This window comes from Coregonus clupeaformis, chromosome 6 (assembly GCF_020615455.1).
Source record: "Coregonus clupeaformis isolate EN_2021a chromosome 6, ASM2061545v1, whole genome shotgun sequence".
Lineage (NCBI taxonomy): Eukaryota > Metazoa > Chordata > Actinopteri > Salmoniformes > Salmonidae > Coregonus > Coregonus clupeaformis.
Genome location: NC_059197.1, coordinates 42,867,995 through 42,893,975, shown reverse-complemented (window position 1 = coordinate 42,893,975; position 25,981 = coordinate 42,867,995). Strand labels below are relative to the sequence as shown.

The 25,981-nt window shown below is 41.4% G+C and overlaps 1 protein-coding gene across 2 annotated transcripts; it reads left to right on the top strand.

The window, feature by feature from the left end:
• Positions 1 to 24,071, top strand: LOC121568249 (transmembrane protease serine 13). Of its 2 annotated transcripts, XM_041878805.1 has the most exons (13): positions 3 to 123; positions 16,233 to 16,407; positions 17,199 to 17,309; positions 17,666 to 17,836; positions 18,029 to 18,155; positions 18,524 to 18,619; positions 18,890 to 18,933; positions 19,033 to 19,195; positions 19,994 to 20,172; positions 20,452 to 20,550; positions 21,052 to 21,194; positions 22,788 to 22,943; positions 23,070 to 24,071. In XM_041878805.1, exons 1-13 carry the CDS (start codon positions 106 to 108, stop codon positions 23,082 to 23,084), a joined length of 1,497 nt encoding a protein of 498 aa, XP_041734739.1. In that variant the 5' UTR covers positions 3 to 105; the 3' UTR covers positions 23,085 to 24,071. The 2 variants fall into 2 exon arrangements, with proteins under 2 accessions (XP_045076764.1, XP_041734739.1); XM_045220829.1 differs by lacking the exon at positions 20,452 to 20,550 and having other exon boundaries at positions 1 to 123.
• Positions 24,072 to 25,981: the final 1,910 nt, after the last annotated feature.

The following is a 25,981-nucleotide window of genomic DNA, read 5'->3' as shown; positions in this document are numbered from 1 at the left end:
GTCAGCATGCTCTGATCACTGTTCTGTGACTGTTTGAGTAGCCCTGTGAAAAGCCTCTCCTACCAGGTCTCACCTCCACTTTCCTCACTGCTCCCCCAGCATCCGATGGCAAAGCATGACCCAGTAAGTTCTTCCTTTATCCTCTCCTCCTTGTTCTCTGCTTCTCTGGTTCTTTATCTGTTTCCCCTGGGCTGACTAAACAAAATGATTTTCTTTCTCACACACACTGACCATACTGTACTCCTACTCTCACTGTCCCTTTATCAGGTTGGGTTGTTTAAGTAAAGTTTCCTTGTGTATTGCTGATGTTCCCACACGTTGTACTTTTTGCCACATCATGGACAGATTGCAGGATATGTGAACCGATTTGTGTTGATAATGTACTAGGAGACAGAGGCACAGGGTCAAGCTGATGTGTAGCTGGAGCCCCGTATGATCTCATTGCGATTGTCTCTGTCTCCGATCTCTATACTGTGTTGCTTCGCATGGTGTGTTGAATTTATGTTGAATCGCCCATGTGGAAAATATTGTGTTGAAAGTAGGGTTTCTTATTCTAAATGGATAGTGGTTTTATGTCTCAAACTAGTCTATTCACCCGGTTTGTCTAACCAAAATACAGGGGCAGATTGAGAAATAAGACCTGAGGTGAAAATGAGCCCACTAGGCCCACTAGGCCCACTCAACCCTGCTACTGTGGACTTCCATCTGTAACAGAGAGGATTTATCTGTTTTGATTAGTGAATCAACAATCAATATGGGCTGGTTCCATTTTTTTAAAGTTCAAAGTTACACTATATAACAACGTTAATGTTTATAAGTACATTCTGCCCTTTGAAATGTAACTGGAACCTAAAACCTCATAAGTTTACAGTAATTACTGGAAAATGCCAAGGGGGGAACAATGTCTATTGACCTATGTCGATTCGGTTGGGTATTCAGACTAACCGCCTCTTCCACCAGCTGAATATCCACTTGGTACAGTATTCTGGTTAATTTGCGTTGGAGTTTGGTGCCTATGGTCATGAAACTGGAGCTGTTTACCAAAGAAAGATTTCGGTTATAAACCGGTATTATTAGTGACTGAGCCCAGGAGTCTTCTCTATGTCACCAAGACAGATAACAGTACATCCCAGCTTTGTTTATTGTTGTGCTTTGGGAGGGGTGGGGGGGGGGGGGGGGGGGGGGTGGGTGATATCAGGTATATTGTATACATTTACGGCAATATAGGATGAGTAACGATGACAACACACAGATGTATGTTTAAACAGTCACATAGTTTGGGGGAACTAAGGATAGAGGTTCATGAGAGGAACTCCTTCTGTGCATACTATTGATTCAGGTCAAATAGCACCTTCCATGGACTTCCTGATCAAATACAACAGGAGTTTTAAATGGAGGTATAGGAGCTAATAAACCAGACAGTGGGTGTTTGGATTTTCAGATGTAGAGAAGACACATATGGTGCATGCCTGCCTCTTGGCTTGCTATGGAGAATGGTGGTACGTGTCTGTGTGAAGGTTATTGTGATTCAGGAAGGTCTTATTATAGTGCTTCTGGTCCATTCTCTAGGGTGAGAGAGTTAGTGGGATTGACTGAGATGCCCTGTAACTGACAGACTGAGTTCATGGAACAACAAGGGGAGTGACTGTCAGTCCAAATAATATTGGGTTGACAAGTTGCCATGGAAACCCCAATGTAGACACATTTTTGGTTAGCACTCTTTATCCTCAACCAGACAAACACTTCAATATGATCCACATCTGCTGTAGACCGTTAGGATCTAATGGTCTTTGTGGTTCTTGTGATCATCACTACAGCCTAGCCCCTATGAAATTAAAACCACCTGAAAATCTTGCAATGTTGTGTAAATCTCCACCAAATCTTAGCACCTCTATATGTAGAGCAGAGCACACTACTAATCTGTTGTGGGAATCAGTGTGGAGGTCATGCATGTTGTACCATCAGGAAGCAGATTCTTTCCATGTCGGTCATCGTAACATAAACATTGCCATGGGCAGATCAACCAAAGTCCCAACATCAAAACCAGTTAGAGAAGTTAAAAGCAATGTCATCCCTACAAGGAAACATGACTGAAATGACCGACCTGCACCTGTGTGTGGATGTGGGTTACAATTCACTTGTGTGGATGTGGGTTACAATTCCCCAGTGTGGATGTGGGTTACAAATCTCCTATGTGGATGTGGGTTACAATTCACCTGTGTGGATGTGGGTTACAATTCCCCTGTGTGGATGTGGGTTACAATTCACCTGTGTGTGTGATACAGCCAGGCAGCAGCCAGCCAGGGACAGGGGACCACCACAACTTCCTTTTGGAGTTTGCTGTTCCATTGTCTCCATGGCAGCCACCCTTCTTCTCCGTGGCAACAATAGAGACTCTAGGGGGGCAATGTAAGCTCGGCTGCAGCCCTGGCGATGTTGATTAGCCTTATTGTCTGAGATGCTTGATAGCGCTAAGGGGAGCAGATGAATATAACGCAGAAATGAGAGCATGTTAAAGAGAGGAAATGAATAATGGGCCAATTGAGAATCTCGGCACGTTGTTGCCTAGAGACATGGGACCTTCCATTGTGCTTGAGTTGGTTATTCAGGTGTTGGGATATCACACTTGCTTGATAAGGATGATATGATTATGGCACATCTAACCTGAAGATACTAGAATGTGTTTTTTCACCAATCATCAGCCATCTGTAAGCCCTGTTCGCAATCAACATGTGTACTCTAGGCATCACCCCATACACGGTTGTTTATGGAAGAATTAGGGGGTTCCTGCATGGAAGTTGTTTACTGGGGATTATTAAAGTCCCAATGCAGCCGGTTTTTATCTCAATATCAAATTATTTCTGCGGAACAATTTAGTGCCTTGCTGTAATAGTTTTCCATTAAAATAGTCAAAAAGAAACAAAAATAGCTTTTTGGCAAAAAACGGTTTCTCAAAAAATTATTTTGCTAGGACTGTCTGGGAGTGGTCTGAGTGGGGAGGGGAAAAGCTGTTATTGGAAGAGAGGTTTGGAACCCTCTTTCTTATTGGTCTATTTACTAATTTATCACCTGGTAATGTCACCAGGCAGGCCAAAACTCCATCCCACCAAAACAATTAATTTTCAGACGGTCTTTTCCAGCTCTTACATTAAATGGGCATTATCATCTTTTTCACAATTTCAAAGTATTATTATATACAACACAGGAAAATCACGGGGCTTTAAAACCTGTACCGCCTGGTGTTGTCATTTTGAAGGTCCTGCAAAGATTGCATTATCAACCAGCAACTATCAGGAAATAAAACGGATCACATTTTTTCACACTGTTACAGTGTTCATTTAATTCTAATCAATTTTGTACAATATGATACAAAACACTGGGCCTTTAAGTTCCTGCCTAAGTGACATGACAAGATGGCGTATTGAAAACACAGCGTTGCGAATCACCTCAAGATAAAAACTTTATATTCAATATCAGTAAGTTAGACTAAATATTAGCACTTCATATACTCGTGGGTAATAACATTCAACCTGGATAATAATACAAAACAAGTCATAAGGCTAGAGAAATGTATCGACAAATATTACAACAACAAGCAACACTCAAACATGACGGAGTGTAAACAAGGAGAATCAAACTCCAAGAGAAAACGCGACTCCTCGATGGATACAGATGATTTATGCTTTTCACCACTGGGACTGGTAAGTGTGGAAAGCGATCTGTTGAAGTCGATAAATGACAAACTGGGCATACTAGAGTTGGTCAGTAAGGATGTTAAAGAGTTGAAGGCAAACTTGAAATTAGTGACAAAAAAGCTGCGATAATGGAGAAAGATATACAAAAAAGCTAAAAGGGACAGTTACTAAAATAGAATCGGATGTTAAGGAACTTAAAAGGGAGAACAACTTTCTGAGAGAAGCCTTACTAGACATACAGACTAGATCGATGAGAGAAAATCTAGTACTAGTACGGGTATCCAAAAAAAAGAAGGAGAGGTTACCAAAAATATTGTGAAGGACTTCTTACAGCGCTTCAAATCCCACTCGATGCTGTCGATAAAATCCAACTCGAACATGTACACCATTTCGGACAAAGAGGACAGAGATATGAGCGTCCAATCGTTGCCAAATTTGCTTTCTTTAAGGATAAAGTAATGGTTGAAAGCCTAGGTAAAAGACTTGCTGGCACGAAAATAGGCATGAATGATCAGTTCCCGAGGGAGATTGCAGAACGGCGCAAAGTTCTGTACCCAATCTTCAAGGAAAATAGATTAAAAGGGAAGCGTGTTGCTCTCATAGTTAATAAACTGTATATTGGCAACCAAATATTCCGTGACACAAAGACTACTCCATGGCTATTCTGAAAGTTCTAATAGAGGAGTCGAATAATGGAACACCCAATACTAGCCATGGTAGGGATTGTAATAATAAAACACATTTATAGTATATATAGTATTTTATAAAGGGATAAGACAGTATTACAAGAAAGGATAAGAAGAGAAATAATACATCTTCAAATATAACTAATTAGAATAAAATCAACATAGTGGAGATAAAAATATAGCAAACAGAAGACATAGAAGGCACAGTATGTGGGTATGTGTGGATGTATTGTGATGGAAGGTGTGGTGTGCGTTTTTGTCTTTGGAAAAGTGTGGCGTAAAGTGAGTGAGAAAGGAAATGGTTGCATATCCCAGAACCAACGTGTGTCTGTGAGCAGGGGTTGTGAGAGAGAGCTTTCAATTTTGTGCAGATGAGGGATATACATTTTAATATAAAGTATACATCTAATCTATTATTTTATTGTCCTATCATGGAACAGTCCCCAACCCTATTGTCAAGGCCGGGCGTAGGTGTGGTGTGGAATCAATTGCAGGATGCAGATGCAAGTCCAAAAACACTTTAATAAAGTCCACAGAAACAACGGCTATAAACAGAGCCGGTTGAACAAGGGAAAAATACGGAAACGCCCAGACATCGCCCTACACACTGGACAGACCACTCCTTGAGAGCCCTCTGTTGCCACGAAATAGAGGGATTATGAGTAATCAACCAGGGAATCCCCAGCACCACCGGATACGCAGGAGAGTCTATAAGATATAGCTGAATAGTCTCCTCATGACCCTCCTGCGTCCCCATCCTAAGTGGAGCTGTGACCTCCCTAATCAACCCCGATCCCAACGGACGGCTATCTAAAGCATGTACAGGGAAGGGACTACTGACTGGAAGGAGGGGAATCCCTAACTCAGCACAAAATCGCTGATCTATAAAATTCCCAGCTGCGCCTGAATCTACTAACGCCTTATGCTGGGAATGAGGTGCAACCTGTGGGAAGCACACAGGTATGGTTAGGTGATCAACAGAGAGCTCTGGGTAAGTGGGGCGCCTACTCACCTGGAGGGACTCCCCAGAGCGTGGCCTGCCGTCTCTCCCCCTAGGAGACGCCCCCCAGCACCTGGCCGCAGTGTGTCCTCCACGGCCACAGTAGGTACAGGGGTTGGTTCCCCTGGGGCTCCTTCTCCTCTCCTCTCTAGCGCCAGCACCCCGGAGCTCCATAGGACTAGGCTCGGAGGTGCTGGAGGGTGGAATGGACGACCCCCACTCAGGACGTCCGCGGTGGCCAACAGGGTGTCGAGGCGAATGGCCATGTCAACTAACTGGTCAAAGCGTGAGGGTGGTGTCCCTGCAGGCCAACTCACGACGGACGTCCTCCCGTAGGCTGCAGCGGAAGTGGTCTATGAGGGCCCGCTCATTCCACCCTGCGTCTGCCGCTAGAGTCCGAACTCCAGTGCAAAAATCCTGTGCGCTCCTCTTCCCCTGTCGGAGGTAGAATAGACGTTCTCCCGCCGCCTTCCCCTCAGGTGGATGGTCGAATACAGCCCTGAAGCGACGGGAGAACTCCGCATAGGTGATCGTCGCGGGGTCTATTCTCCTCCATTCGGCGTTGGCCCACTCCAACGCCTTGCCGGTGAGACAGGAGATGAGGGCGGAAACGCTCTCGTGTCCCAAGGGCACCGGGTGTACGGTGGCGAGGTAGAGTTCTACTTGTAGGAGGAAACCTTGACACCCGGCAGCGGTACCATCATACGCCCTCGGGAGAGAGAGCCGAATCCCACTGGGTTCCGGAGCGTGGACTAAGGGACTGACCGGTGCTGGTGGTACTGTGGGAGGAGGCGTGGGTGCCCAACTGGTCTCCAGGCGATGCAGGGTATTCATTACTCCTTGTAATGCGTTGGTGATCTGGGCTATCCTGTCATCCTGTCCGCGGACACGCTCCTCCCATGACTCGGTCGCTGCTGCTGCTCCTGCTGATTCCATGAGTGGTGTGTAGTTCTGTCAAGGCCGGGCGTAGGTGTGGTGTGGAATCAATTGCAGGATGCAGATGCAAGTCCAAAAACACTTTAATAAAGTCCACAGAAACAACGGCTATAAACAGAGCCGGTTGAACAAGGGAAAAATAAACGCACTCAGCGTAAAAGTACAACAAACGCACAACGTGCGGACTCTCTAATAACATAGAGCACAAACCGACTGGCAACACCTGCTGACATAGAACAACTACACACAACCACAAGACAGAAACAACGAGAACTTAAAGGACACATAATCAAGACGAAATGAGCAACAGGTGTAACAAATCAGACCAAACCAAACACACACAGACACAACGAACGGTGGCAGCTAGTACTCCGGGGACGACAACCGCCGAAGCCTGCCCGAACAAGGAGAAGGAGCAGCCTCGGCCGAAACCGTGACACCTATATCCTAGACACCCACCTGAGCAACCCATACACCAAAGAGAAGTCCCCATCTGTTTTATGGCCCTGCTGTAAGTTACCTATATGCAGCCAAAACAGAAAGATGAATGCGGTCAGAGACCTACTAGAGCAGCACAGCCCCCTCAAGATTCTGAGCCTGCCTGGCAGGGTTGGTCCAACAAAGCCAGAGCCCCCTGATGGGAGAGCATAATATACAAGGAAATTCTCAAAGCTGCTAATGAGAACCTTGAGGACCTGGTACCTAGCTGTGCTGGCAACACTGGCTGCAGTAACCCATGGAGGGGGTCACACTCGGACAATCAGAGAGGGGGCATATTATTGTGGCCCTGGTGGCACAAAATAATCAAAGGTCTGACTGCTCGGAGTTGCTTGTGAAAAATGGTTACAACGGGGGACCAGAATGATTGTATCTCAGGGGAAGAGGGTGGATCTGATCTCCATCAAATCTCAATTTTTTGTCAATTTTTGCTCAATCTTGCATGCTTTCTCAAACAGCTGTAACTGTATATGCATTCGTAAATCAGGTCCTTTCTTGAGTTGGGTTCTGGGATGTAACAACCGTTGAGCATCTGAGCTTATGGTTGATTGTGGAGGAAAGGGGTTGAGTGTGTTAGAGTGCGTGTGTGTGTGTGTGTTTATCCCACATCTGTTGCAAGGGGGTAAGGATGTTAGGGATAATATAGAATGAACCACAATAATTGTTTGCTAAAATAGGAATTGCTTGACAAAAATGTAATGTAATACAATGGCAATTCGGGTTATAGGTAGCAATCCTTCGCATGGACTGACAACATTTTTACGCATATTAATTGATAATGATGGAAATTAAGATATGCAAGATATTTGAATAGATATTTATTTTTAATAGCTATATATATATGGAGGTGAGAGCATTGGAAATGCTTTTGGAGGTTGACCTGCTTCTGTTTTGTGGGTGGCACTGTGTGCTGTTCTCGAAGGATGTGTCCTGGCCTCTCGGGAGGCCTAGGGATCCGGGGGGCCGGGGGTGGTATGCCGATCACTGGGATGACAACCCAACTTGGGATGGGGAGGGGCTTTAGCGGGGGGAATAGTGGAGAACAATTGGAGGGTTACTTAGTAGCAATGCAAATACAGTGGGGAAAAAAAGTATTTAGTCAGCCACCAATTGTGCAAGTTCTCCCACTTAAAAAGATGAGAGAGGCCTGTAATTTTCATCATAGGTACACGTCAACTATGACAGACAAATTGAGAAAAAAAATCCAGAAAATCACATTGTAGGATATTTAATGAATTTATTTGCCAATTATGGTGGAAAATAAGTATTTGGTCACCTACAAACAAGCAAGATTTCTGGCTCTCACAGACATGTAACTTCTTCTTTAAGAGGCTCCTCTGTCCTCCACTCGTTACCTGTATTAATGGCACCTGTTTGAACTTGTTATCAGTATAAAAGACACCTGTCCACAACCTCAAACAGTCACACTCCAAACTCCACTATGGCCAAGACCAAAGAGCTGTCAAAGGACACCAGAAACAAAATTGTAGACCTGCACCAGTCTGGGAAGACTGAATCTGCAATAGGTAAGCAGCTTGGTTTGAAGAAATCAACTGTGGGAGCAATTATTAAGAAATGGAAGACATACAAGACCACTGATAATCTCCCTCGATCTGGCGCTCCACGCAAGATCTCACCCTGTGGGGTCAAAATGATCACAAGAACGGTGAGCAAAAATCCCAGAACCACACGGGGGGACCTAGTGAATGACCTGCAGAGAGCTGGGACCAAAGTAACAAAGCCTACCATCAGTAACACACTACGCCGCCAGGGACTCAAATCCTGCAGTGCCAGACGTGTCCCCCTGCTTAAGCCAGTACATGTCCAGGCCAGTCTGAAGTTTGCTAGAGTGCATTTGGATGAACCAGAAGAGGATTGGGAGAATGTCATATGGTCAGATGAAACCAAAATATAACTTTTTGGTAAAAACTCAACTCGTTGTGTTTGGAGGACAAAGAATGCTGAGTTGCATCCAAAGAACACCATACCTACTGTGAAGCATGGGGGTGGAAACATCATGCTTTGGGGCTGTTTTTCTGCAAAGGGACCAGGACGACTGATCCGTGTAAAGGAAAGAATGAATGGGGCCATGTATCGTGAGATTTTGAGTGAAAACCTCCTTCCATCAGCAAGGGCATTGAAGATGAAACGTGGCTGGGTCTTTCAGCATGACAATGATCCCAAACACACCGCCCGGGCAACGAAGGAGTGGCTTCGTCTAGAAGCATTTCAAGGTCCTGGAGTGGCCTAGCCAGTCTCCAGATCTCAACCCCATAGAAAATCTTTGGAGGGAGTTGAAAGTCCGTGTTGCCCAGCGACAGCCCCAAAACATCACTGCTCTAGAGGAGATCTGCATGGAGGAATTGGCAAAAATACCAGCAACAGTGTGTGAAAACCTTGTGAAGACTTACAGACCTGTGTCATTGCCAACAAAGGGTATATAACAAAGTATTGAGAAACTTTTGTTATTGACCAAATACTTATTTTCCACCATAATTTGCAAATAAATTCATAAAAAATCCTACAATATGATTTTCTGGATTTTTTTTCCTCATTTTGTCTGTCATAGTTGACGTGTCCCTATGATGAAAATTACAGGCCTCTCTCATCTTTTTAAGTGGGAGAACTTGCACAATTGGTGGTACCTCAACTACCTCAACTAGCCGGTGCCCCCGCACATTGACTATGCAACGGTACCCCCCTGTATATATAGCCTCCCTACTGTCACTTTATTCTATTGTATATATAGCCTCCCTACTGTCACTTTATTTTTACTTCTGCTCTTTTTTTCTCAACACTTTTTTGTTGTTGTTTTATTCTTACTTTTTTTGTTTAAAATAAATGCACTGTTGGTTAAGGGCTGTAAGTAAGCATTTCACTGTAATGTCTGCACCTGTTGTATTCGGCGCATGTGACCAATAAAATTTGATTTGATTTGATTTGATTTGACTAAATACTTTTTTCCCCCACTGTATCATGGTACAGCTATATGGACACTCAATCGCTATTGTATTTTTTATTGGTAAATTAACAAACATATATTATGATGAATAGATTTGAAACCTGTATCTCATTATGGTAAGTGGTGAAATAAGTATAGCCAGTTATAATTGTAATGGCTTAGCAGATAGTAACAAAAGTATAACAATATTTACATGGCTCAAAGAGAAGGAATATAATGTCTATTGTTTACAGGAAATTCATTCAACAATTCTAGATGAAGTTGTGTGGAAAAAGGACTGGGGGGGCAAATATACTTCTCCCATGGGCAAAGAAACTCAAAAGGGGTGATGATATTAATTAACAGTAATTTCGTTGTCCAAACAGATCCGCAAGGTAGATGGATTATTTTAAATATGTTATTGGACCATAAACAGATATGGCTCATGAACCTTTACGGACCAAATAATGATGATCCACACTTCTTTGACAATATATATAATAAATGATCAACCCTGCAAGAAATACAAGACTCTATTATTATGGTGGGAGATTATAATACAGTTTTAAATAGCTAAATGGACCGTAAAGGAAATCACACTACAAACTATCACCCTCATTACTGAATTTCCACGTGGGCGAGGATATTGGAAATGTAATCAAAGCCTATTGGATGATAACTTGTTTTTAACTAGAACAGAGGAATTTATAACTGCATTTTTTCTGGCATAACATAGGTACAGCAAATCCCCTTATTGAATGGGACACTTTTAAATGTGCCTTTAGAGGCCATGCAATTCAGTACTCATCTCGAAAACAAAAGCAATTTAGGTCAAAAGAGTCCATACTAACAAAGGAAATAGAAGGTCTAACAGAACAGATAGATAGCAATAAAAACTGTAACATAGAGGCTCAGAATAAATTGGAGGAAAAACTAAAAGAAATGGAGAAACTTATTCAAGCAAGATCAAGTGTAATTTATTATTTAAAAAATCAAGCAAACTGGATGGAATATGGGAAAAAAATTCACCAAATTATTTTTTAAATCTTCAACACAGAAATGCTACCAAAAATAATTTACTGAAACTGGTTACAAATGATGGAGTCACGCATGATTCACCACATTATATTTTGAAGGAGGAAGCAAAGTACTTTAAGCATATGTTTTCGTTTCAGTTGCCTCCTTCTCCTCTGACTGAAGCTAATTGTAGATATTTTTTAATTGATAATGTAAAATTAACAGCCATACAGAAAGACTCATGTGAAGGTGAAATTACAGAGGAGGAAATTCTGGATGCAATTAAGACTTTAAGTCCGGGAAAACTCCTGGGTTGGATGGCATACCAGTCGAGGACCGTTATTGGCATGTTTTAACCACTCCTATGTAAATGGTAGATTATCAGACACTCAAGAAGAAGGTCTGATTTAATTATTACTGAAACAGGATACAAGTGGGAAATATAAAGATCCAGTCCATTAAAAAAATTGGAGGTCCCTTACACTTCAGTGTTGTTAAAAAAATAAAATCTAGAAAAATGTATAGCGCATAGAATTAAAAAGGTATTGTCGGACATTATTCATTCTAATCAGACAGGTATTTTACATGGACGAAACATTGAAGATAATATAAGGCAAGTACTGGAAACAATAGAACACTATGAAAAATCTGGGAAACCAGGCCTGCTATTCATAGCAGACTTTGAAAAGGTATTTGATAAAGTACGACTGGAGTTTATATATAAATGCCTAGAGCATTTCAATTTTGGAGAATCTTTTATAAAATGGGTCAAAATCATGTAGAGTAACTCTAGGTGTAAAATAGTAAATAATGGCTATTTCTCTGAAAGTTTTAAACTGTATAGAGGAGTAAAACAAGGTTGTCAACTATCGGCATAACTATTTATTATGGCCATCGAAATGTTAGCTATTAAAATCAGATCCAACAATAATATATATTATTGTTGGCCCCACGGGGGGCCAGTATAAAAAAAAAAATAATAATAATAAAAAAATAATAACTCACTAACTGTAAGTCGCTCTGGATAAGAGCGTCTGCTAAATGACTAAAATGTAAAATGTAATATCAAGGGATTATAAATCCAGGGCTTAAAAACAAATGTGTCATTGTACGCTGATGATTGATGTTTTCTTTCAAATCCACAACTTGAATCCCTCCACAGCCTCAGAGAGGATCTATATACATGTTCTAACCTCTCTGGATTGCAACCAAATGATGATAAATGCACTATATTATGTATTGGATCACTAAAAAATAAAATCTTTACATTACCGTGTAGTTTACCAATAAAATGGTCTGATGGTGATGTGGATTTACTCGGAATACATATCCCAAATGAAATAAATGATCTCACTCAAATACATTTTTATAGAAAGTTAGCAAAAATAGATAAGATCTTGCTACCATTGAAAGGTAAATACCTGTCTATTTGTGGAAATATCACCCTGATTAACTCTTTAGTATTATCCCAGTTTACCTATTTGCTTATGGTCTTGCTCACGCACAGCGAACTGTTTTTTAAATTATATGAGAAAAAAATATTCCATTTTATTTGTAATGGCAAACCAGACAAAATGAAACGGGCCTATTTATTTAATGAATATGAATTCGGAGGACAGAAATGATTAAATATTAAAGCATTAGACCTATCACTGAAAGCTTCAGTCATACAAAAGTTAGACTTAAATCCGAACTGGTTCTCTAACAAATTAGAAAGATTGTCTCACCCCATGTTCAAGAATGGCCTTTTTCCCTTTATTCAGATTACAACTTCTCACTTTCAGTTATTTGAAAAGGAAATCATCTCCCAAATATCACTATTTCTAAAACAAGCCATAGAAAGTTGGTTGCAATTTCAATTTAATTCTCCAGAAACGACAGAACAAATAATGCAACAAATATTGTGGTTAAACTCAAATATACAAATTGATAAAAAGCCAGTATTTTTTATTTAAAAAAAAAAGTATAATCTTCGTAAATGATATCATACGTAGGACTGGTGGTTATGTCACACATGCAGCTAACAAAAACATATGGAAATGTCTGCTCTACCCAAAATTACAACAAAATAATTGCAGCATTAAGGGGGAAAAAGTAAGGAACTTGTCTGTAGGCCCTGAATTAAAGAACATACAGTGGGGGGAAAAAGTATTTAGTCAGCCACCAAATGTGCAAGTTCTCCCACTTAAAAAGATGAGAGAGGCCTATAATTTTCATCATAGGTACACGTCAACTATGACAGACAAAATGAGAAAAAAAATACAGAAAATCACATTGTAGGATTTTTTATGATTTTATTTGCAAATTATGGTGGAAAATAAGTATTTGGTCACCTACAAACAAGCAAGATGTCTGGCTCTCACAGACCTGTAACTTCTTCTTTAAGAGGCTCCTCTGTCCTCCACTCGTTACCTGTATTAATGGCACCTGTTTGAACTTGTTATCAGTATAAAAGACACCTGTCCACAACCTCAAACAGTCACACTCCAAACTCCACTATGGCCAAGACCAAAGAGCTGTCAAAAGACACCAGAAACAAAATTGTAGACCTGCACCAGGCTGGGAAGACTGAATCTGCAATAGGTAAGCAGCTTGGTTTGAAGAAATCAACTGTGGGAGCAATTATTAGGAAATGGAAGACATACAAGACCACTGATAATCTCCCTCGATCTGGGGCTCCACGCAAGATCTCACCCCGTGGGGTCAAAATGATCACAAGAACGGTGAGCAAAAATCCCAGAACCACACGGGGGGACCTAGTGAATGACCTGCAGAGAGCTGGGACCAAAGTAACAAAGCCTACCATCAGTAACACACTACGCTGCCAGGGACTCAAATCCTGCAGTGCAAAACGTGTCCCCCTGCTTAAGCCAGTACATGTCCAGGCCCGTCTGAAGTTTGCTAGAGTGCATTTGGATGATCCAGAAGAGGATTGGGAGAATGTCATATGGTCAGATGAAACCAAAATAGAACTTTTTGGTAAAAACTCAACTCGTCGTGTTTGGAGGACAAAGAATGCTGAGTTGCATCCAAAGAACACCATACCTACTGTGAAGCATGGGGGTGGAAACATCATGCTTTGGGGCTGTTTTTCTGCAAAGGGACCAGGACGACTGATCCATGTAAAGGAAAGAATGAATGGGGCCATGTATCATGAGATTTTGAGTGAAAACCTCCTTCCATCAGCAAGGGCATTGAAGATTAAACGTGGCTGGGTCTTTCAGCATGACAATGATCCCAAACACACCGCCCGGGCAATGAAGGAGTGGCTTCGTAAGAAGCATTTCAAGGTCCTGGAGTGGCCTAGCCACTCTCCAGATCTCAACCCCATAGAAAATCTTTGGAGGGAGTTGAAAGTCCGTGTTGCCCAGTGACAGCCCCAAAACATCACTGCTCTAGAGGAGATCTGCATGGAGGAATGGGCCAAAATACCAGCAACAGTGTGTGAAAACCTTGTGAAGACTTACAGAAAACATTTGACCTGTGTCATTGCCAACAAAGGGTATATAACAAAGTACTGAGAAACTTTTGTTATTGACCAAATACTTATTTTCCACCATAATTTGCAAATAAATTCATAAAAAATCCTACAATGTGATTTTCTGGATTTGTTTTCCTCATTTTGTCTGTCATAGTTGACGTGTACATATGATGAAAATTACAGGCCTCTCTCATCTTTTTAAGTGGGAGAACTTGCACAATTGGTTTCCCCCACTGTATGTATATATGTGTATATATGTATGTACATATATATGTGTGTGTGTATATGTGTATATATATATATATATATATATATATATATATATATATATATATATATATATATATATATATATATATACCTCCTCGAATCCAGGCTCTGTCGTAGCCGGCCGCGACCGGGAGACCCATGGGGCGGCACACAATTGGCCCAGCGTCGTCCAGGGTAGGGGAGGGAATGGCCGGCAGGGATGTAGCTCAGTTGGTAGAGCATGGCATTTGCAACGCCAGGGTTGTGTGTTCGATTCCCAATGGAAGGCCAGTATGAAAAATAAATACAAATAATGTATGCACTCACTAACTGTAAGTCGCTCTGGAAAAGAGCGTCTGCTAAATGACTAAAATGTAAATGTGTATATATATCTATAAATACAGTGGGGAGAACAAGTATATGATACACTGCCGATTTTGCAGGTTTTCCTACTTACAAAGCATGTAGAGGTCTGTAATTTTTATCATAGGTACACTTCAACTGTGAGAGACGGAATCTAAAACAAAAATCCAGAAAATCACATTGTATGATTTTTAAGTAATTAATTTGCATTTTATTGCATGACATAAGTATTTGATCACCTACCAACCAGTAAGAATTCCGGCTCTCACAGACCTGTTAGTTTTTCTTTAAGAAGCCCTCCTGTTCTCCACTCATTAGCTGTATTAACTGCACCTGTTTGAACTTGTTACCTGTATAAAAGACACCTGTCCACACACTCAATCAAACAGACTCCAACCTCCCCACAATGGCCAAGACCAGAGAGCTGTGTAAGGACATCAGGGATAAAATTGTAGACCTGCACAAGGCTGGGATGGGCTACAGGACAATAGGCAAGCAGCTTGGTGAGAAGGCAACAACTGTTGGCGCAATTATTAGAAAATGGAAGAAGTTCAAGATGACTGTCAATCACCCTCGGTCTGGGGCTCCATGCAAGATCTCACCTCGTGGGGCATCAATGATCATGAGGAAGGTGAGGGATCAGCCCAGAACTACACAGCAGGACCTGGTCAATGACCTGAAGAGAGCTGGGACCACAGTCTCAAAGAAAACCATTAGTAACACACTACGCCGTCATGGATTAAAATCCTGGAGAAGAGAAGGTCTGTATGGAGGAGTGGGCCAAAATCCCTGCTGCAGTGTGTGCAAACCTGGTCAAGACCTACAGGAAATGTATGATCTCTGTAATTGCAAACAAAGGTTTCTGTACCAAATATTAAGTTCTGCTTTTCTGATGTATCAAATACTTATGTCATGCAATAAAATGCAAATTAATTACTTAAAAATCATACAATGTGATTTTCTGGATTTTTGTTTTAGATTCCGTCTCTCACAGTTGAACTGTACCTATGATAAAAATGCTTTGTAAATAGGAAAACCTGCAAAATCGGCAGTGTATCAAATACTTGTTCTCCCCACTGTATATATATATATATATATATATGTATAAATATATTTGCGAGAGAAAAAAGCATGGGGTATTGGAAGTGATGCAGACAATTACATTGATGGAAGTTACAATCTATCTGCAATATTAAAGCTGATCTACCCCAAAAATAAAATCAAAAATAAATCAAAAAATAAATCAAAATAAACTAACAACAGAAATAAAAAATATAAAAAGATCCTGCATGGGAGTTTGATCATAAGATTTTTTAATGACTGATTTCTTAACCTTTTGTCTTTTTCTCTGTGTTCTCCCCTGCAGAACGAGCTCCCTCCTCCATACTACTCTGTTGAGGTGCACACCCTCCCACCCCTCCAGTCCTATGAAGAGGTAGTCTATGGAGCGGGTCCAAGGCACACTCCTCCCAACCAGCTATACTACATCCCCCAGCACCCCCCAACAGTGGCTTCGCAGCACGTCTGCCAGCCCAGTATATGTGAGTAGTACTCTCTGTCCCAGTTCTGTCCCAGTCCAGTTCCCTCCATTCCTTATTTGCTTTCAGGGGACTACAAACCACCAGTGAAAATAGTGCAAAATAATACAAGTTGAAACAGAAGTTGTATTAATACAAAAACATCCTTGAGAAGTGTGATTTTAACCTCTTCATTATGTCTCTGCATAATGTGGTGGCTATACACTGAGTGCACAGAACATTAGGAACACCTGCTTTTTCCATGACATAGAGTGACCAGGTGAATCCAGGTGAAAGCTATGATCCCTTACTGATTTAACTTATTAAATCCACTTCAATCAGTGTAGATGAAGGGGAGGAGACAGCTTAAAGAATGATTTTTAAGCCTTGAGACAATTAAGACATGGATTGTGTATGTGTGCCATTCAGAGGGTGAATGGGAAAGACAAAATAATCAAGTGCCTTTGAACGGGGTATGGTTTAAGTGTGTAAAGAACTGCAATGCTGCTGGGGTTTTCACGCTCAACAGTTTCCCATGTGTTTCAAGAATGGTCCACTACCCAAAGGACATCCAGCCAACTTGACACAACTGTGGGAAGCATTGGAGTCAACATGGGCCAGCATCCCTGTGGAATGCTTTCGACACCTTGTAGAGGTCATGCCCCAACGAATTCAGGCTGTTCTGAAGGCAAAAGGGGGTGCAGCTCAATATTAGGAAGGTGTTCCTAATGTTTTGTACACTCAGTGTATGGTTTCAATATGGTCTCCTGAGTAAGATATATCTGTTTGCATGTATGCCGTGTGTGTTGTTCCAGCTCTTCCTGACAAGAAGAATAAATACAAATGCTGCCACCATCGTGCCAAGTGCTTTGGTGGGTCAGGAGGCATCGTTCTGTTGCTCCTGGCCATTGCCATCTGGCTCGGAGGTAAGGCCAGGGTTGTCTTTATATTTATTCATATGTTGTTGCTCATGTATATGTATGCCTGTTTATTCATTTATATGTAAGCTACTCTCTGATTCAGAGGGGTTGGGTTAAATGCGGAAGACACATTTTGGTTGAATGAATTCAGTTGTACGACTGACTAGGTATCCCCCTTTCCCTTCCCTACTGTATTTGTGTAGGCATTGACAGTCTTCCTCTCCTATCTCTTCCTCTGTCTCTCCTCTTCTCCCCACCCTTACACGTTCTCTGTGCCCGCAACCTACCCCATCCAACCCTACCCCCATCTCTCTCTCTCGGTCTCTTTCATTTCATATGTCTTTCTCTCTCTCTCTGGGTAGTGCGTTACGGTACCAGGTTGGCAACAGCGGCTGCCATCCGCGACCACCATGATGATGAGGGGCGCTATGAGAAGCTGTTGAGCGTGCCCGTGTATGACACCTGCTCCAACTCCACCGTCCAATGTGACGCTCTGCGAGACTGCCAACTGGGCACCGACGAGTCCAACTGTGGTAAGCACACATACACACACACACACACACACACACACAACACACAGACAGACATAAATAAATAATTTCTGTAGATGTACAGAAATTAAAGCCAGGTGGACAGGTAGACATACACTCGACGTATGACAAGCAGACAAACATAACCCTTTTCGTATGTTATTATTCTATCCCCTCCTCTCCCTCTCTCCGCAGTGAGGTTTGGGGCGAATGGTGCTCTACAGGTCAGAACGTTTCAGGATGGTCGTTTCCTCCCAGTGTGTTACCAGGGATGGGACCACAGCTATGCCAACCAAACCTGTGCACAACTGGGCTTCAGAAAGTAAGACATCATCTTATTTCACAACAGCCATTTTATAAGCTACCTCACAAAGTAACTACTTTCTCTCACAACAGCCATGTTATCTTCTACCTTTAGAGAGTAATCATTTTCTCTCACAACAGCCATTTGTATACGCTACCTCTCAGAGTAACTACTTTCTCTCACAGACATTTGCTCAGTGACATCTAATTTCACTGCTGCCATTTTCTGTATTTACTCTCAGATTGATTCTCTGCGCTCCTCTCTCTCTGGGGTTGGTGTGCCTGTGGCAAATTGACTTTCTGGGAATGCTTCATGGGAGGGGAATTGATTCTAGTATTGTTTTGGCAGACAGAATCTAAATGTGTTTGTGTGTGTCGACCATACAGGTCCTTTGCAACCAAGGCAGTGAAATCCCAGCAGTCCATTGGTCTAACCCTGAACAACAGATCGTCTTTACCCATCCAGGGCCAGGTCAACGTCAGGTAAGAGAGCTCAACTCCTCTATAAATCTTAGCACTTATGTATTTACTCATTTTAGTCCCAGTAATGTTGAGGGAATGATGGTGTTAAGTCATACACTGTCATTATCTGTCATGAGTGGTTGGGATGAAATGTTATGTCATCCTTATAACTGCATTATAAGCCTCATGAAGGCAGTTTCAAATCAACTGTAACCATGCTGCACATATCCCAGTGTGGTTCAATGTTAGATCCTGAGTTCCTGACATGGTTGTTCTTGTGTTGCTATGTAGCTCGTCCTGCCCTGACCAGAACACAGTCTCTCTGCAGTGTATTGGTAAGGAGCTCTCATCTGTTCATATCAACCTTCTGTTTGAAATATGACTTCTAGTTCAATTAGATACAAACATTTGACCACTTCTCCCCCTTTTCCCAGATTGTGGGCGTCAGCACTTGACCTCCCGGATCATAGGGGGCACTGTTGCCAAGCTGGGCCAATGGCCCTGGCAACTCTCTCTACATTTTGGTGGATCACACATCTGTGGAGGGGTCCTGGTGTCCCCTGACTTTGTGTTGACGGCTGCCCACTGCTTCCCCAGGTCAGTGACTAGAGGACAACAATGATCAGTTCCAAACTGATCCCTTGGCTCTAATTCTAGACACGCTATTTAGATCCTTGATAATAGCTCCACCTTAACCTCTCTGCTGCATTCATGACAAGTCGGAGTGAAATCCGACTTGTTTTGAACTCGTTGAGAATGCCAATTGACTAATGGCAAGCTAGCTACTCCAACAATAAACAGAACGTACAGCTATAATGCTGGTAAACATTGTAAAAAAAAACATAGATTTAAAATTACTTTTTGTTGTTGCATTTAACTGCCAAAAATGCTGTTGTCGAAGTAATTTCTTTAGTCAGAGTTCAGCATGTCGGACAAGTCGGAGTTCTCAGATGATGCCAGGGTTTCTGACTTTGAATTACTAGTTAGAGGACTGTTCAAATAGATTTTTTACCACTCAGAAGCTTGTATTTCCGAGTTTCCGACATGTCATGAACACACTATTAGCCTAAGGAGAATGTCAGTCCTTTTACTTACACATATCCATATAAAACACAGACTAGTAGTGAATATGTGCAGCAACTTGCTCAGTGTGATTCAAGAACAAGCAGCATGACAACCCCTCATCACCTCAATAACCCTCACCTTGACAACCAATCTCCATAACTCAATTAAACATCTTATTACTATAATAATAATAATAATAATAATAATAATAATAATAATAATAATAATAATAACAATAATAGTAATAATATCTGTGTCATAAGCTACACCCTTGGTTTGAGAAGTAAATTAATATCAATTTTATTCTCCTTTTATCCTTGCCAATTGAAGGTCTTTCCCCCCGGTTCTTGATGCCAGTAGGTGGCGTGTGTACGGAGGAGTGGTATCTCAAGACAAGCTTCCTTCTCCCTACCTCGTAGAGAAGATCATCGTGAATGAAAAATACAACAACATAACCAACGACCAGGACATTGCCATACTGAAGCTGGCCTCACCAGTGGATTTCACTAGTGAGTCCGGCTCTATTCCTACTATATCAGAGAAATGCTAGGGAAACGCTAGCGACAATGTTGGGACAGCACTGTAAAAATGTTTGCCCTTTGAGGCACTGTAAAAATGTTTGCCCTAAATGTCTGTGATGCATCCACTGTCAGAATGGTAATCTCATTTGTTTGTGTGTGCGTATGTGTGTGCGTATGTGTGTGTCATTTTTGTAACTGTGTGTGCTTGTGTCTGAAGTCTGTATGCCACTCTGTTTATCTAACTTCCTGTGTGTGTTTGTTATTCAGATGCAGTTCAGCCTGCCTGTTTGCCAGCCTTTGATCAGACATTCCCCAATGGAACCAAATGCTGGACCTCGGGATTCGGAACAATAGATAAGGCGGCAGGTAGGAAGAGAGACAAGGGAGTGGAGAGAGGGAGAGATATACTTAAGGAAAGTGAATACAGAATCCTTATCTAGAGTGAGACAACAGGGATGGACTGGGACCAGAATTCGGCCCGGGCATTTCTAACACACCGGCCCATTTCTATCCTCGAGGCCCCCACACCAGCCCTTTAAAAAATTACTATTAGCCAAACAATGATAATTCTGTACAAGAAACAACAACAATTAGGACAGGCCAACTTGGCTAAAAATGAACCAGCCAATCTGGCATTTTCCAGAATTGCTCTATGGCCTGTCCGTCTCTGTGAGACAGAGAGAGTGAGGTGGAGAAAGGAGGCTACACATGCATCGTTCATCCTATCTCAATGTCTCCTCGTTGCAGAAAACCATCATATATTCAGTAGAGCAACAGTTTGGCTAGAGCAACTAGCTATAGTGTCCCTAGCTGAAGTGTGTGTGTGTGTTTTGGGAATGACTGTGTACTGTATGTGTCCCTTCACAGCAAAACCGTCCAAAGACCTGATGGAGGTGACCGTTGACATCATTGACGTGCGTGTCTGTAACAGCTCCAAAGTATACTCCGGCAGTGTGTCCAACAACATGCTGTGTGCCGGAGATCTCAACGGGGGCAGGGACTCCTGTCAGGTACATGTCCACATACTGTAGTCCACATACTCTATTTACAGGCCTGGGGACTAATTTATAAACCTTGCGTACGTACAGAATATACCCCAAAACATGTGCGCTGCAGTTTTGCCGCAAAAGTTGGCATTTATAAAAACTGAACTTCATGTGAGAATATGCTTACCTCCACGCAAACTTGAGACCATGCTTACACACATTTTCAAGTGGTTGAAGTATTGCAAGCAAGTGTTTTTGTGCAAATGGGGGATATGATGACACGCCCCCCAAAAAAAGGAAAACATAATAAGATGCAGTTAGAGAGAAGAGCGAAAATCTACTGTATGTGTTTTGTTTTTAGAATCTAAAATAATTAGACACATGAACGTATTTACTATTTCTTTTATTTTTATAACCATTGCAGAATAAATTCCTCACCTTTTCTGGCCGTGATGCTTTCCCGAAGTAGCCATATAAAATAATACCATGCGCATCTCTCATTTAATTGGGCCTAGTAAATAGATAGGCTATATATTTCATGTTTTGCTGTAGCCTATGCGATCCCATAGGCAGCGCGGTTTTAACATAACAGTTGAATTTAACAGGTGAACAGACAGTTGATATTTTACATTGAATTATGTATGCAACTACTGTAAGTAGCCTACTGTAATTTCAATTTTTTTGAGTAGCCTAGACAATGTTTCAGAATTTGCGAGCAGTCCAGCATATTTAGGTTGCGGGAAATGTCAATGCAAAACACTGTTGAATTAAAACGTTCTGCTGACAGGTCCACAACAATTAGCCACAGTTTTTTATTTCAGAAACTGTCACAGTCCTTTGCCAAATACAGTATAAATTATTGCAAAATATTAAAATATTCTGTCAAACCTCCAAAAACATTTCATCAAATTTGCAATTGCTCTTTCTTTTAGAAACTACCATGGCCTAATTCCAGCAGTTCCAAATTATACAGCAAATAAAAGGCGTTATCGTCACCATAAAAGGAGAATGGAGGGCGTGTTCACACGCAGTTTTACGACAGGTCTGATTTATAATGGGAAACAAGTGTATGTATGGGGTACACCAAGTTTATAAATCTGTATTTTTTTTGTGTGAAATTTACGCAACGGTTATAAATGAGGCCGCTGTGGTGGTCTAGAGGTCTAAGCCACTGCCTCTGGAGCTTATGTACAATGTACCGCTGCCAGCATGGGTTCATTTTCGGCCCACTACTCTTTCGTCACTCTTTCTCCTACCTTTCACCTCTATCTCTCTCTATAGCATTAACATACAAAATACTTCTTTTTTTTTACAGCCATAGATGCAGAGTTTGGCAAATTGTCCTCCATATGGACACCAGATGTTCCATGACAGCAACATTCTGTGTTCTTCCCAGAGTCTAACTAACTGTCTTAGAACATTTGGTGCCAACATTATTCATTACAATTCTGAACTTCGATAGTCCACAGCTTTCGCCTCTCCCACTACTCAAATTCCCTTCTACCTCATCTGCTATCAATTACTTGAAAACATACAGTATATTGAAGCAGGTGCTTTCAACACCTCGGCCCCTCACTTCAACTGTTCACTCATCCCGTCTCTCCTTTCCTCTCACAGGGAGACAGTGGTGGTCCTCTGGTGTGCCAGGCCAGTGACAACCTTTGGCAGCTGGTGGGCGTGACCAGCTGGGGCAGCGGCTGTGGGAAGAGTAACAGGCCAGGGGTCTACACCAAGGTGTCCAGCCTACTGCCCTGGATCTACAGCAAGATGCAGGTGAGATGAATAAAAACAACCTGGATTGCCTGTGTTCTATCAAACCACACCATACAATACACACCTAATACACAGCTCACCTTCCCTTGACTTACATGATGTTAATTCTCATTGTTCCCTCTGCAGCTGGAGAGTCCTTGATGCCACTTCCTTTCAATTGACCTCACCACATCCTGTCTCTAAAGACCGCTGGCAGCCTGCTTTCTCCTTCCTCTCTGAACATCGCACCATGAAGTCCTCTCAGAATGATACTAGATTGACAGATCAAGATAGATAGATAGATAGATAGGATAGAGCATAGTTCTTGTGTTCTTGTGTTCCTTTACTGTACCTTCTAAAATCACAAAATGCATTTTGTTTACTGTAGTTATGGCCAATGGCTGCTACAGTATGTATAATATGTGAATCTACACCAATACATTCTGTGCACTGATTCCAGTTTTGTGTTTAAATTATTATAATTCCCATCGCATTTTCTATCTTACGGTAAGTATATTTATGATATTTTCCTGAGATAGGAGGTTCTAAGATGGCTGGCCTTTCTCTTTTTTTAAGTCTATGCACCCATCATATTCACTCATGCCTCCCATATCTCCTATGTTTTAAAAAAAATGTCTTTCAACAATTTTGGGGGAGACTGCATGCTTATTTTTGTAGAGATGCAATGTTCTTTGTGATGCATCTCCAGAAATTATTTAGTGTGAATTATGTGAAACTCATAGGAAAGAAAGGAGTATAACTACTTTAATGGTCTGTCCCTTACTCACAGCTGCACAGGACTCCTTTCTAGTCTCTTTCTTATTGTTGACTAAGGTGGATATCACCTTTTAGTGCAATAGTATAATATTTTTACCCTACCCTCCCTGAACGCTTGAAAAAATACAATTGACCCTCCCCTATACCCAAAATAATAATTAAAACATAAAGTGGATAGCAGGGAACATGCCTACCATTTACCCTCACTCCTAGGACAGACCAGAGCCTTAGATAAGCAGTTTTAGAAACTTTTCTTAGTTTTGTAAGCATTACATGGCAAAGTACCCAGAAGGCTGTGGATTCGCAGACCACCCCGGATAAGGGTAGGGTTGAAAATATATCCATTATAATAAAAGCACCTCGTGAATCTATTATCTTATTTGTGGTCTGATAAAAAATTGCCTTTCATAAACGCATTTCATGCAATTCATTTTACATGACTGGAGACAAGCAGAGACTTTTTTAATACCACAACAGAGCATGACAACGAATGAGCACATGCTGCAGCACCGTAGACACTTTGATTTCTATACAGGCTATTGTTAAAAAAGAGGATAGTCTAAGTTTTTAACAGTGCTAAAGTTGTCTATCAACTGTAAAAATGTAGCACAACAGAACCAGTTACAACTGAAGTGTCTGATCATCAATGAAATCAAGAAAAAGCCACTCGTTGTTTAACACAGCAGCCGCATATCATCAGGTAGGCCGATATGCACTTGTAACTGTTTTTCATGTGGGAAACTATCATTTTCAAATGTATTCTATTTTATTCCATGATATTGTTGTTATAAAATAGATTTGTGTTGACTGTGGCATGGGAATATATGAGCATCTGCTAGGCTACATGAACAAATTAGGTATGCATAGCTCACCACATGATCCTCAAACTAAAGACTGGCTAAACTTGTGTTTCTAAAAGTGAATACAAAGGCACTTTAGAATGACTGTAAAGCCTAATAAGGCATTTTTCATTTCATTATTATTATTTAATTCTAAGTATGTTTGATTTATTTTTAATCTTAAGCTAACAAGGGGTAGGCCTATGCTTTTAGCCATATTCTTTAACAAAAAGCCAAAATACCCTCACATACCCCCTCAATTCGAGCCCTGGTTTTAGCTTAACACACCAAGCTCTTCACTGACACTGAGATATTTAAGTAGTGCATGGTGACTGAAGGAATTGACTGACAAAATCCAAATCTACGGATAGTAGACTATAATTTTGTCTGTCAAACAGGTAGGGCTACCTCTTATTTCTTGAATAGGAAGAAATAGGCTCCAACACAAAGCCCTCTTGTTGTTAGTAGCCTAAAGTCAAATTAAAATGAAGACTGTTTAAATTAGTTAGGCCTTCTCGAATTAGCCTACTTTCAGCACCCATGCACTGTTCATTTCCATGGCTGCCACTTCATAGTAATGTAAGTTATGTAAATTACTCAAATATGGCTTATTGTGAGGTCAATAACTATGATAAATAGCTTCATTATGGGCAACGAAACATTGTTTTCATTCAAATCAATTATAGCAGTAGAAAGCTTACCGCCAGTCCTCCTCCTCTTCTTCATGGTCTCCCTCTCAAACTGAACAGGACATCAGTAGGCCAAGTCTGCGTGCACAGATATTGATTTTTTTGGACAAATAAAAAATTGTGTCTGGAATAAGCCTTTCACTCACCTTCTGAAGTGTCACCATACACAGCACAGTCATTGGTTAGGCAGCACAAAAGGGTTTACATCCAGCCAGGTCAACTGTGATACAAGTCAGTATTCGACATCCATCCATGTCTGAGGACGTCGGGAGATGACATGGAAACCGGACACTAGGGGCAACAGTGAGCGCTGTTACCTTCAAGTAGGTAAGCATTTGCCTCTGGTGCCAAAAGTTGCATTTTCTAATCCAGTGATAGAAAGTTGTTTTTGAGATTTCGGTTTTAAGCTTATCCCAAACCTTAACCCTTATTTTAACCATTCAGGGGTTAATGACTAACCTTAAGATTTCGGAGTTAATCCCTAAACTTAACCCTAACCTGAAAAATTTGGAGGTGATGCCTAAATGTAACCTTAATCACTTTGAAATTTCACATTTGGAACAACTTCAAAATTTGAAGTTTGAGAAACATGGATGAAAATCTAATTCTGACGTGAAACTGTGAGAGCTCGTTGTTACATCAGCAAAAGCAAGACAGGCTGGGGCTCATGATTGGGAAGGCCTATCCATTGCAGTGTGTAATGCAGTGTAGCCTAGTTTTATATACACCATCCCAAGAGCGCAAAAACTCAGGA